Source organism: Terrapene carolina, unplaced genomic scaffold, assembly GCF_002925995.2.
Source record: "Terrapene carolina triunguis isolate 2854851 unplaced genomic scaffold, T_m_triunguis-2.0 Scaffold629, whole genome shotgun sequence".
NCBI classification, from domain to species: Eukaryota; Metazoa; Chordata; order Testudines; family Emydidae; genus Terrapene; species Terrapene triunguis.
The window spans coordinates 17,274,849-17,288,645 of NW_020664980.1; the positions used below are offsets into that span (position 1 = coordinate 17,274,849).

Below are 13,797 nucleotides of genomic sequence, written 5' to 3' on the forward strand. Positions count from 1 at the left end.
TGGGAGCCGCAATCGGCCAAACCTGCGGACGCGGCAGGTAAATAAACCGGCCCGGCCCGCCAGGGGCTTTCCCTGCACAAGCAGCGACCCCAGTTTGGGAACCACTGATTTAAATGCTTTCCTGCATAGGGATGCTTTCTTGAATCGGGGCCTTAATGGAAAGATCTATATTTTATGCTGAAGTTATGACACCATTTTTAAATCTCTCGCCAAAATAAACAAACATAATGGTTGAAATCCTGGCTCCACTGAAGTCAATGGCTGAACCCCCAGTGATTTCAGTGGGGCCAGGATTTCACCCAGTGTCACTATCAAAATCCTGCTTTCTTGTAGTTAATAGAATACGATGTATTTGAGACACTGAATTAGATTAACTTCCTCACACAGTAATTTTCTGTAGCTGGAATGAACATCCAGCAATAAAAAGTGACAGATCTGTGGACAGGATCCAGGCAATTAACTTTCCTATTTTCCAGTGGATCATATTTATAATTCAAGGTCATGTGGAACTTTGCATCTCTGGGAATAATATGAAACAAAAAACCAGAAAGTGTAGCAGAGGATTCTGTTCTGATTTGTGGGCACTTCTCATCTCCCATGTAGTTCCCTTTGTAAAGGGGCATTGTTGAGATATAAATCACCACTGTGCTTTTATGTGTGTGTGTCTATCCTTCCTTGCAAAATCATCCTTAAATTCTACTGTATAAAGTCCACTTGCTGCTTCTCCTTGCCATATTTATTATGATCAAACAAAAGGTATTTCATTTTCCCCACTAAAATTAACTCACTCTAGTGTGCTCCCAAGTTCTTCACATACATACTTTTGGGAACCAAAGTTATGAGAACTCAGAAACTCCGACGTAAATAAACATAACTGTATTTGTTGATAGTGCCCCACTGCTCCTGGAAATGCAGTTTTGGACACAAACATCAACGTTTTTGTGCACAGAAGACATAGGCACCCAAAAGCAGGTGTCTGGAAACTTACAAGCACATTTCAGCTGTTCGGGTTTGGATGCCATTAATGAAAATTTGGTCCTGTGCAGTTTACATAATAAACGCTGTGGTTTAAGGGCCTCATCCAATGCTGACTGAAGTCAGGGAGAGTCTTTCCATGGCTTTGGCCCAGGCTGTAGATTGTTTGTGCATTAAACAGGGGCTACGTGTAGGCTGTGTTTATACAATGACAAGCAAACAGGCAGTGAGCAGGACATAAATCAGCATTTGTATGTGAGATCAGTGCAGAATCCGAGGTGCCAGAATGGCTCATTGAGTAAACTCCCCAACAAGAATGAGAAAATGTACATTTAGCAGAGTGAGCCTAACTGCCCCCTCTCCTCCCGCAGGCAGTGGGAGGTTAACCATGGAGCTCAGTGGGAGTAGAGTTGGGCCCTCCTGCCAAGCCCACCCTTAGTTGCTGCAGCTTGTGAGTCATATGCTGCCCTCACCCTCCCACCGTAAAGCTAGTCACGAGAGTTTGGTATCTCGGACACGACACAGGCGTGTTTCTTACAACTGGGACATGGTGACAGGACTTCAGACTCTAGGTCTGGCTTTGAGATACGAGTATTGCCCTCCGGCTGCTGTTAGCCTGGTGGGCAGCCAGATGCCAGTAGTAGCCTTATATCAAGGCTTTCTGATGATCAGCCATAGGACCAAAGTCTGCCCTTGAATGGATGCTTGGGGATCCTGCTTCATCCCTGGTAGCCCTGTGTGCGCATCTGAGGGCAGAACTGGTCCTTTTACAGTTTCTTCAAAAATCATATATTGAGATTATTGGACTAGTTCATTCCAGCCAATCTGACCACACTGAAACGGGTGTGCATGGCGTATGGATCCCACAAACAATAATACTGTTAATAAATAATACAATCCCTCAGCCTGCTGAGCAGACACTAAAGTCAGGTCGGGTTCTGTGCCCACCAGCCCATCTGCATGCAGATTTAGTGGGCCCATTGGTGTGGGCCCATTCAGTATTTTAGCCTTGAAATTCTAGCCGAGCGGCCGTGCTACAAGCATGCTGCAGTTGTGAGTTCAACACTGCTCTGCAGGACAGCAGGAATCACTCTACCCACCTATCCACTAAGGCATATCTGCCTGCCACCACTACCAGCTTGGTGTCTGAGCACCGGGGAAGTGAAGCAGTTATATGAAACCCACATTCTGAAGTTTAACAGATTTAGAGCAGGTGCTGCTGCCTTGCAGAATCTGTACTCTCCCTTGACTTTCTCTGTATATTTGCTCTTCGTTGAATATTAATTGCCGTGTGCTTTTATGCTACCAGGCTGTCCTTGTGGCTGCAGCAGACGGTAATTGTAGAACTTCCAGTTTCAATATTTACCAAACAAAAGGGCTTTAGGCTACTGCCTGCATAAACCACTTCTAATGAAATGGGGTGTCAAGAAACGGCCAGGGCTTTTTAAACGTCTGGTGGAGACGAGTTTCAGGAGCTCCTGGATTTCGATTAGTGGGGACCTGTGGTTTAGGGCAGCAAAAGGGACAGAGTGGATGGCTGGATCCACTGCCACTAGATTTGTCTCTGTAGGTGGCTAAAATGTTACTTATTAGGCCAATCAGCTGAGCAGAATGAGCCCCAGATGTTTCCAAAACCAGATCCCCACAAGTCAACATTAATTTGGATGCACTGTCTCGTAAGTAATACGCTCACATTCTCACTGTCTACCTGGGCCACGCCCCTGTCCCTTCCATCTGCGACCGCGTCCCTGGAACCCCAGTATTGATCCTGATCGGATAAAAATGTATTCATTATAGAAGCTACTGGGATAGTCAGAAATATAGCAACTGCTTAAAGCCACAGGAAACCCCCTAGCATGGGCAGTAGGGCTAGAAAGTGCCACATCTGCTGTGCATGCAGGTGCCATGTAACACCAGGAGCAAAGTGCTCTGTCCATGGGAATAAAACGCCTCGACAAACACTCAAATGAGGGTGATCTTCTCGGACCACAGCAGACCCAACACATTTTGACTCCCCAGCCAGGCAGGCATGGTAACGAAGCTATGCTTCCATTTACCTTGTTACGCTTGGCAAATGTAATTGTAACTCAATGCACCATTTTCCTAACTGACTGCACGGGCCCTGGGAGGAAGCAGTGGGAGTCAACAATGCAGGTGGAAATGGCACGAAACAGAACAATCACAAGAGCCAAAGGAAAGTTAACTAATGATACTCTTCAAACTAGCACAACTCACTGCTGCTACAGACAATAACCAGAGCTGCTCTGCTAGGGCAAAGGACACCGTTGCTTTTATGCCCTAAATCACCTTTTTTTCTAGGGTTAGTGACAGTCACTGGGGGATGAAATGAGGCCAGATTCTGCTCTGTTACACAGTGTGCATCTGGGTGGAACTATTCCAGATTTGCACGGGTGTATCTGAGAGTAGGTATTATTCAGTTCTCAGTACGGCTATACATTTCACCCCGATCCCCCCCAAAGTTCATGAAGTTGGTTACCTCAAGCTTCTTCTAAAATATACCTTTTTTTCCCCCAGTAGTAAGTTTTTGGTGGCTTCAAATATTTTTCAGAGCTTTTTTTTAATCCTTCCTAGAAAACGAGCCAAGAATTTTACAGCATTCCTGCCTGCTTTTTAAAGAGATCATGGCAAGGCTGGGAGAACCAAAATGTACCCAACATCCTCTCTGTTGTTGCAGCCTGTTTTCAAAGTCTGCATAAACCAGTTTTTCAAAGCTAAACGTGCACAGTTGCATACCAATGTTTGCATATGTCTAACTGGGTGTGCCTATTAGGTATTTGCACACACCATATTGGATCTGTTGCTATGAACAACCCTATCATAGCAAACAAGAGTGTACAGGGAGTATCCCGACAATAACAAACTAGTGTGCACAGCTCAAGTCTCACCAATCACCCTACAGTAACAGAGCAGGGATCATTGTCTACTATCCATGAGTGGTATGACAGAAACAATCCAGTATATGCAGTCCAGCAGTCATGAGTAGTCCCACAGTAACATAGCAGTGTGCAGGCAGGATTGAGGATAAATGCTTCTGGATGAAAACAGACTTCAGCTTCTAACTTCCAAGGTATTCAGTTATTTCCAAAGGATAAAAATGTTTAGAGTTATGAAAAATATTTGAGGACTGTGTCCTTTATATTCTTCTCCCCTATCCTAAGTGGGATGGCTGTTCTCAGGAGGGGCGTACCACGGGAACATCCGTCAGAGGTAAGGTCTGGTCTTGCATGGAATATGATACGAAATATGAAAGAACTGAGAGAGGCAGGATGGAGATCAGTGCAGAATTCCAAAAGGGAGGTCTTTACACATCCGCTTTTGTTTCTGTGGTTATCTTCCTTCTCAGCAAATAGCCATTGCTCGGGAGGGTGACTTGCTGACCAAGGAGCGGCTGTGCTGCGGGCTCTCCATGTTCGAGGTGATCCTGACGCGCATTCGCAGCTACCTGCAGGACCCAATCTGGCGTGGGCCTCCCCCTACCAACGGGGTCATGCACGTGGATGAGTGTGTCGAGTTCCACCGGCTCTGGAGTGCCATGCAGTTCGTGTACTGCATCCCCGTGGGGACAAACGAGTTCACTGCAGAGTGAGTTTGCCTGCACTGGTGCTGGCCTCAGCGCTGTTTGTGGGTTAGCGTGTGCCAGCTGGGCATGCTCGGGATTGTGAGGGATACCCAGGCTCTTAGAGAAGCGTGTTCTGATAATGTGGAACCCTAGGTAACAACCAAGCTGGTGATTAGAGCATCATTTATAACACAGGGGCGTGGGGATTGGATGGCTCACGGATCAGTAATGTAATACAGAGCCTTTTACCTCCACTGCCAGTTCAAAGCCCGCTGCAGCTGGACAGGACTGTCTAATGGCAGCCCATAAGAAATACTTCTGGCGCTGCCAGGGAACTGATATCCCAGTCACAAAAGCCAGCCCCACAAAGAGAGGCCAGGCATACAATGGGCTGAGACACAGAACTAGAATAATAATAATAATAATGCCTTGTTCTTGCGTAGTAACTGTTAGTAGATCTCACAGCACAGCAGGTCAGGATCATTATCCCCTGTATAGATGAGGGCACAGATTTGCCCAGAGTCACCCCACAGGCCGAGCCAGGAATAGAATCCAGGTTTCCTGAGGCCCAGTGCAGTGTGCTGGCCACTAGGCCACATTGCCTACGCCTTAGGGTTGCCGTGGAGCTGGGGAGATTGGGCTGGGCCTGTTCTGTGGCTGAGCAGAGGACTCCAGTCTCCAGGGCTGTTCATTTGGCATCATTCACAAGTAGTAACATTCACAGAAAGTGTAAAAGCCGGGATAGAGCATGAGGGGAGGACAGGCACGGAGATGAAAATGCAGGCAAATGGGGCCACCGGCAGCGACATCGTCCACAGCCTGAGGCAATAGAGAGAGAGGGAGCGCTGTGTAAGATACCAGGGTTATCCCTAGTGTAAAGGAAGATCTCACAACAACTCTTCCACTTACACCAAGTGCGTTGATATTTTCCCTTCATTTCTGCACAGCCACGATAAGGGTGGTGATGAAACAACCCCTTGTCGATGAAATGAGATTGTACTGCCTTAGCCTAACTCAGCGGTTCTCAAACTGTGGGTCGGGATCTCAAAGTGGGGCTGGCTTAGACTTGCTGGGGCTCGGGGATGAAGCCCAAGCTGCACCGCCCGGGACCGAAGCTGAAGCCTGAGGGATTCAGCTCTGGGTGGCAGGGCTCAGGTTACAGGCCCTCTGGCTGGGACTGAAGCCCTTGGGCTTTGGCTTTGACCCCCTTCCACACCCAGGGCAGGGGGCTCAGGCTTTGGCTTTGACTCCCCCATCCGGGGCAGTGGGAATCAGGCTTTGGTTCCCCCGTCCTGGGGTCATGTCGTAATTTTTGTTGTCAGAAGGGGGTGGCGGTGCAACGAAGTGTGAGAACCCCTGGCCTAGCTGCAGCCTTCTGGTCTGTTTAGTTTTTGAGGGGAGGAAGGTTTGTTTTAATTTTTTCTCCCAATTTGCATCCTGTTGTTGTTTATTTCTATTACTGGGGTCCCTAACGAACCCAGCGAAGATCAAGGCCTCATAGTGCTGTACAAACACAGCGAAACAGAAACAACAAGGAGTCCGGTGGCACCTTAAAGACTAACAAGGTGCCACCGGACTCCTTGTTGTTTTTGTGGATACAGACTAACACGGCTACCTCCTGATACTTGACAGCGAAACAGACTTTGCCCCAATGAGTTTTCAAGCTAAATAGGAAGATAAAAGATGGGAAGAGAAACTGAGGCACAGCGAGAGGAAGGGACTTGCTGGAGGTCACCGAGCAGCTCATTGTCAAAGCTGGGAATAAAAACTAGGTCTTCTAAGTTCTGTCCGCTAGGCCATGCTGACTGCTTTGAGCTTCGAGAAGACAGGCTGGCTCCACTGGGGTTCTGCATGGCTGCTTTTTAGTTCATTTGCTCTCACACACGGTAGCTGTATGAAAGAGTCAAGACAGCAGGAATTCAGTGAGGAAGGTGACTCATATCATGCGGGACAACCCTTCTCTAAATAGCTCCTCTCATGTCTCTCTGGCCCTCTCCAGGCAGTGCTTTGGAGACGGTTTGAACTGGGCAGGCTGCTCCGTCATTGTTCTCCTCGGGCAGCAGCGGCGCTTCGACCTCTTTGACTTCTGTTACCATCTGCTGAAGGTGCAGAGGCAGGATGGGAAGGATGAAATCATCAAGAACGTGGTAAGGCCAGGGACAGCCACCTCCCACCCCCTTTTGAAGGGTCAGAAACGCAAAGCGACCCTCTCCCTGCTCTGGCACCGTAGCAGGATCTCGCTGTTATTCACAGATGGACAACAAGGCGCTGAATCCCCAACGGGGGACCCGGCGTGTCTAGTGTTACCCTGTGTCTTTAAACAATGCCCAGATTGGGCTAGAGCCATCCACGGTGGGAGTCCTACCTGGCGTTGCAGCAGAAAGGCCAGGGCTTCAACGGGGCACGGGAACTAAACCCTTTTGCTCTTAAAGCGGGGACCTTCAGCTTGGCCGTGGGGAGCTGCATACAAATAATAATTAATAATAATGCCCATTAGCCATACTGTAATTGCACCGGCTTTAGCAATAAGTAAGTCGGGGAAGAGGGGAATGAGGTTAGACTTGGGTTCTTCTGACTACCGCCTACTGGCCCTGTCGTGCTTTGGTATGGCTCGTGGGCCCACAGAATGGAGGTGACTCGCGTTCACTGTGGGGAGCGAGGTGGAAATGTAACAGGGGTAGTAACTGCCCCACTGAGGTTTCCTACTAGCGGGCTCGTGGTACTGTTGATGCTTTCCAGCTGACCAAGTGGGATTGCTTCATCTCTCTCCCTTCTTTTCCCCTCTCCAGCCCCTGAAGAAGATGGCTGACCGCATCAGGAAGTATCAGATTCTGAACAACGAGATTTTCGCCATCCTGAACAAGTACATGAAGTCGGTGGAAACAGACAGCTCCACGGTTGAGCACGTGCGCTGCTTCCAGCCCCCCATCCACCAGTCCCTGGCTACCACTTGCTAAGCAGCAAGTGCTAGTGTGGATATTAAACCCCTTTGGGATTAGGGAGGAAGAGTGACTGGATCAGAACAAGAACTGGGAAGGGGAAACTTGACAATGTGGCTCTGGCAACAAGAGAGATTGGGTACACCCGATACACACATCTTCCTATCTGGCCCTGTTTGAGTGCATGTGCTGTAGCATCCCTGTGGTTGGCTTTACCTGTAGCTTTGAGACTGGGTGTGGGAGGGGGGCAGGATGTGCTTTTCTTCCATGCAGTGGGTTGGGTTTTTTGGTTTTGTTTTTCTGTGATACGTCCAGTCGAACCCAAAACTCTGAAGCCATATTAGAGTCCCAGGTGTCGGGTTCCAGTCACGAGCTGCTCGTTTCAGAGGGCCAGAAGCCATCTCCCACTGCCGGTGCGGCCAGGCAAGTGGAACTTCCCCTGTGATGCATGACAGCAGCAGGAGGGTTTGAAGCTGTCCCGCATTTGGTGAGGCACAATAGCAGCACTTCTCACTTGGCAGCCCACAGAGGAAGAAGTCGCCTGACCAGAGAAAGGAAACCAAGTTGATTCAGAGTTTGAGTCTAGCATCACTGCCTACCTGGGGTTGGAGATTTCCCCACTCTTTTCACCATGTCTGCATTGCAGAGAGGTGGGAGACAAGATACCATCCTGGTGGTTTCCCACTCCATGCCATATCCCCACTGCTAATTCAAAAGAGGTGCCCCCTGAAGCTATATCCACCAGGGAGTAAACAATGAAATCTCCTAATGAATGCTGTGTGCTGCATTTACCTGAAAATCCCACTCGCTATATTCCTGGGGTGGGAGGAGGAATCCGTGATCCTGGCAGCCCGGCTTACCTCCAGAATGTACATGTACTTTGTTTTTTAGCCAAGGATCAAATGTCCACATTCGACAATGAGCAGGAAGCTACAATTTGTGTCCATTCTTGAGTGACGGTTTTCTTTGTTTCAAATGAGTTCCTCCAGTACATATGCCTACAGGGCATGGAGAGTTCCAGTCGGGGTGAACGGAAACCCTATTACACAGAAACAGCAGGAACCTTTAGAGCAGAGGAAATGAAATAAGCATCAGAAAGGAGATGAATATAGTACTCAGAGGGTTCTACAAAGGAAATACAGGATTCTGTTTCCTTCTGACTCTTAAACATTGTCCAAGATCCTGTGAGATTAAAAGAACCTAGCTGAAACATCAAGGAAAATTTCAGAACTCATTGTCTTCCCTTCTTCCCCACATCAACTTCTTTGAAGTGAGATGAAGGGTCTTGTTTGATGTGGCAAACGCTAAGGGGCCAGATCCGGATCTCATCTATACAGGGGTAAACCTGGAGTAACCCCATGGACTTCAGTGAAGTCACTCCAGATTTACACAGATATAGATGAGATCAGAACCTGCCCTCTCCTCACCTCTCCTAATCCACCCTGGCCTCACCCCGAGAAAGTTTTAATTTCTTGATTTTATTTAGGTTAAATCAGACCTTTGCCATTATGTAATACAGCCATGTTAATGCACTGTATGTCAACATAACCCAGACACTCTGTTCAGCTTATTTAGGACAATGCAGTGCTCTCACAAATGCTGGGAAGCCAGAGACAGTGGGCAATTACTCTGTCTGAGGGAACAGAAAGTAGATCAGTTGAAGAGGTGTCCCGACTGGACCATTCTGTCTTTGAGACCAGCAGCAAGCTCAATATTGTTGGCTAGAGGTGAATTTCTGATGAGAGATGCCTTTGTTCTCCCAGAGACCTACCTCTGTTTCCCTGGTAACCAGTGACTATCCTCCTCAAGCGCTGCTGGGCATATTTGCCACCTTGAGTTTCCTTTGGTTGCTGAGGCAGCTGTTTAAGCTACAAAAAGAAATCTCTGGTGCATTTTAATCTGAAACTAACGTGAAGGCTGAGGGGAAGATCATCTCAAATCATTGACTAAGGCAGGGAAAGACTTGAGACTGAGAGGGGGGATTCTTTTCCATCCCATCTGGAGGAAGAACAGAATGTTCAAGGACACAAACATTGAAAAGTTCTGCTTTATATATGATGTATGCTCCTCTGCTAAGGATGAGAGGCCTGGTTCCTGCTCTGTTACACCACTTTTAGCCTGATGTTACTATACTGAAGTCAGTGGACCTACATAAGTGTAAAAAAACTGGGTTAGCAGAGTGGGGGCATCAGGTATGTTATTTTTGTGTGTGTGTGAAATGAGATGACAGAAAAGATCCTAAATGGTATTTTTTATTGGGCTAAAGGGGTTCTCAAACTTCATTGCACCATGACACCCTTCTGACAACAAAGTTACTACATGACCCCGGGAGTGGGGTGGAGCCCCTGCCACCTCGGGTGGGGGAAGAGGGGGCCGCAGTCTGAGCCCCCCCGGTGCGGGGAGAGCTCAGGCTTCAGCCCTGGGTCCAGGGAGTCTAATGCTGGCCCTAGCAACCCCATTAAAATGGGGTCGCTACCCACTTTGGAGTCCCAACCCACAGTTTGAGAACCACTAGGCTAAACAGTTGTTTTGTTATTTTGGTATGAAGTCTCCCTGAACTGAAAGCACAGGTTCCTATATACAACAAGGAGTCTTGTGGCACCTTAAAGACTAACACATTTGTTAGCCCACGAAAGCGTTTGCTCTATGACCCACTTCTTCAGATGTATGGAGTGAAAATTACAGTAGGCAGGCAAAAAATATACAGCACAAGAAAAGATGGGAGTTGCCTTACCAAGTGGGGTCATCTGAAGAAGAAGTGGGTCATAGCCCACAAAAGCTTATGTTCAAATAAATTTGTCAGTCTTTAAGGTGCCACAAGACTCCTCGTTTTGGCTACCCCTCTGAAACTAGGTTCCTATACGGCCCTCAGAGCACCATCTGGGCACCACATAAATGAAATATCCAGCCCCTCCAGACACTTTTACAGAATGTTGCGGTTGTGGCCAGGCCCGCCGACCAGGGGTGGGGGGGGGCGTAAAGGGGGCAATTGCCATGGGGCCCAAGTGATTTTAAAGGGCCCAGGGGCCCAGTCGGGGGCCGCCTGCAGGGCTCCTAGGTGTGCAGGACCGCTCTAGGCCCCGCATTTTGAGGGGCCCCACGGGCCAACGCAATTGGCCAGCGCAGGCGGTCCCGGAAGTGACGAATTCGTCACTTCCACCCCGGACTCCACCTCCGATGGGACGGCCCTGGCCCTGGGGCCGGGAATTTCTGTCGGCGGGCCTGGTTGTGGCACAAAACACTACAAGCTTAATCCATAAGGGTGAAGTGTACCACACGGCCTGGCTCCAGCAGCTAGACGCAATCGGCTGTACGCAGTTAAAGCCTGTCTGCCAGCGCTTAGGCTCTGAATGAGTTGTGGTGTATTTCACCACGTATGAACGTCAGCTTGCGAAATGGAATGTTCTTTTGCTGTTGATTTAGGGGATTAATTCTTGAGGCCTAGAAAGCACAGTTGGATGAGCTGAAATGGAATGCAGAGACCAATATATGTGTGTGTTGTCCATGAGCGGGGAATTTGCTTGAACAAAATGACCTTCCCACCCTTCTCAGGACCTGTTGGAGGGGATCAAAAATTATGAGCAGGAAACCAAAGCCTTATGATCAAAACAGAGTATATTTCAGCTGTAGGGTTTATGCGGGTGTTTTACCCTGTTGCTCAAGTGATGTGGGATGGCAGCGAGGGCTCAGTCATACAACCTTTATTCATGCAACTTGATTTCAATACCCTTTTCTACCAAAAGGATGCAAGTCAGTTGTGTAGATCTTGGCTCCAGTTCTCAAATCCTCCTTTACTGCATGTTAGTAAGAAGGGTTTCAAGATTGGGCCCGTAAGCCATTGAATGAACTGGACAACCTTTTCTTTTTTGCTTGTTCTTTTTAATCTAATCATCTTTAATGGAATTAAGGTGCAAATTATTAACAGTGAGGGTAATTAACCACTGGAACAGATTACCAAAGGGTGTGGTAAATCCTCCAGCACTTGGGGTATGTCTACACTGCAGTGTAAGCTCAGGGTTCGAACTCTGGTTCAAGCCTAACCCTGCTACCGTCTACACACAAATTGTGCTAACCCTGGGCTTGGAACAAGGGCCCCATGGACTCATGCTCGGGTAGCCACCAAAAGTATCCCACAATCCCATGGGCTAACTTTCTATGTTTTCTGGACAGTCAGGTTTCTCCACTCTGCACCACAAAGGGCTAGAGCAGCCATATTTGGGGATGGGGGGAACTAGCAAGTCTGGGATATGGTGGTTGGACTCAGGTCTGCATAGTGCAGTGTAGATGCTGGTGCTCCAGATTGAGAGCCGGGGTTCAACAATTCCTAACCAGGAGTTACAAATGAGTGTAGACTCTCAAGGCCTAGGTTAACAAACACATGTTCTGCTCACTTAAGTTCTACTAACCCTGCGCTTACATTGCAGTGTAGACGTACCCTCAGAGTCTTTAAATCAAGACTGGATATATGTCTTCCTTATACGCACACAGAAGTTGTTGGGTTTGATGCAGCAATTAGTGGATAAAATGTTGTGGCTTGAGTTATGCAGGAGGTCAGACTAGATTATCATAATGATCCCTTCAGGCCTCAAAAATCTATGAAATGTGAGTATTTGCAGTGCACAGCCCCATTCCTTGATGACGACATACTTGATTTTGAGCAGCCCAGTAGAAAAGGGGAAATCAAACCAACTCAAACTCTGTACTTCAATCACATTCTTTTCTCCAGCAACACTTGTTAGGAGTGGGGAACACCACTCTAGTCCTTTTTCTCCTGTATTATTCCAGTTCCGTTGGTTTATGTGTTTGTGAACCAGAGCAAAACTTTGTTCTTGAAAGTGTAAAAAAAAAAAGTTTGCAAGAACACTTGTCCAATGTACCATATTTGTACGAAGAGCTGCTTGGGGTTTTTTGTACAATGAATTTAAATTTATTTATGGTGAAGTATATTTCTGCTCGTGATTGAATATGGTGTTAAATTCATGAATCATTTTTCTGTGCAGCCGGAGATGATGTTTTGTATTTTGTTGTTGTTCCTATGTTGGTCAACAGAAGCTTCCATCTCTATTAAAAATGCTTCTGTGATGATAAAGCACCTGGTACCCAGCAATATGTCCCATAACACAACCACCACCAATGTGTACCGCAAATGTGGGAGGATTTTTGTAATTGGGAAAAATAAAAGTGGGGCTCATTGGAGAAGTGGGCAAATCCTAAATTATGTCAAATTATGCCTGCAAAAATGGCAGGCTGTTGAATGTCACCAAAATTTTTGACTTTTTGTCAAAACCCAAACATTCTTCATGTTTCAGGCTCTCCCTTTTCCAACAACAAGAAAAATGAAAAATGTCAAGGGAAAACACACTTTCTGCAAAATTGAGTTGCAAACCCAGTTCGCAGTCACACACACAAAGCTTTGATGGTAGAGCGGACAAGCCCGACTCAACACAGGTTTGAACTATGGTCCAGATTCTCTGCACTAGCACAGCTCGCTGTGTCCAAAAGGGCTTCTGCACTCCAGCAGGTTCTCGCTGACACCTTCTCCCAGGGGTTAGTCCCACTTGGATGCACCCTTCATGCTTCAGTTCCCTAAGGGCACCATAGAAGTTGCAATGCAGAGGAAACACACTTGCATCAGTGCATCCTATCTTTACTGGCCTAAAGTGGTCAGGACCTTGGTTTTAAACCTCAGGCCCCTCTAGAAGCACAATGCCTGCTTAACACCAGGTGAAGGGACTGCTTCTGTAATGATCAGAGGGGAAAGAGTGCCAGATTTTGGATCATCCACATTGTAGCCTGCATCACTTAGAGGTCTCTTGAAGTCAGTATAGCTGAAGAGATAAAGGTAACTTTTAGCACCGGACTGTGGGTCGGGAAAGGAGGGAAAATAAATTTAACTGAATCAAATTCACAGAACCTAAAAAGATACTCCTGCCTTAAGAGGGCACACTGTCTGTGGCAGGGCCGCCGTAAAAACGACAGCTTCAGAAGATTGCTTCTGGGAAAGGCCTCTGAAAGTGAATAGGAACAAAACGTATAGGCTTCCATGGAAATAAAATGGGATCCTTTCTATATGTTGTTTGCAGTGTTCGCGTGGGTTTGAAAACAGTCCGATGAAATTCTACAGCAGGGACAGAATTCCTTATTTTCAGTTCTATAGAACTTTTGCATAAAGGATAGCTGGGGAATGAGTCTGGCTGACAGAAAAAAATAAGATTAAAGGAACTACGTAAGTACAAAGCATATGATCTCATTACTGTCGTTTTATTATTTGGCTCAAAAGTGCCCACATTTGCTCAAAACTCG

At 47.3% G+C, this 13,797-nt stretch overlaps 1 protein-coding gene across 1 annotated transcript in view; it reads left to right on the top strand.

The window, feature by feature from the left end:
* Window positions 1-9,818, top strand: part of CYFIP2 (cytoplasmic FMR1 interacting protein 2) — a 63,083-nt gene extending 53,265 nt beyond the window's left edge. The window contains exons 26-28 of the mRNA XM_029913391.1: window positions 4,340-4,578; window positions 6,555-6,702; window positions 7,345-9,818. Coding sequence (XP_029769251.1) covers window positions 4,340-4,578; window positions 6,555-6,702; window positions 7,345-7,512 — 555 coding nt within the window. The 3' untranslated portion in view covers window positions 7,513-9,818. The remainder of the gene's footprint in view (window positions 1-4,339; window positions 4,579-6,554; window positions 6,703-7,344) is intronic.
* The last annotated feature ends 3,979 nt before the right edge of the window (window positions 9,819-13,797 follow it).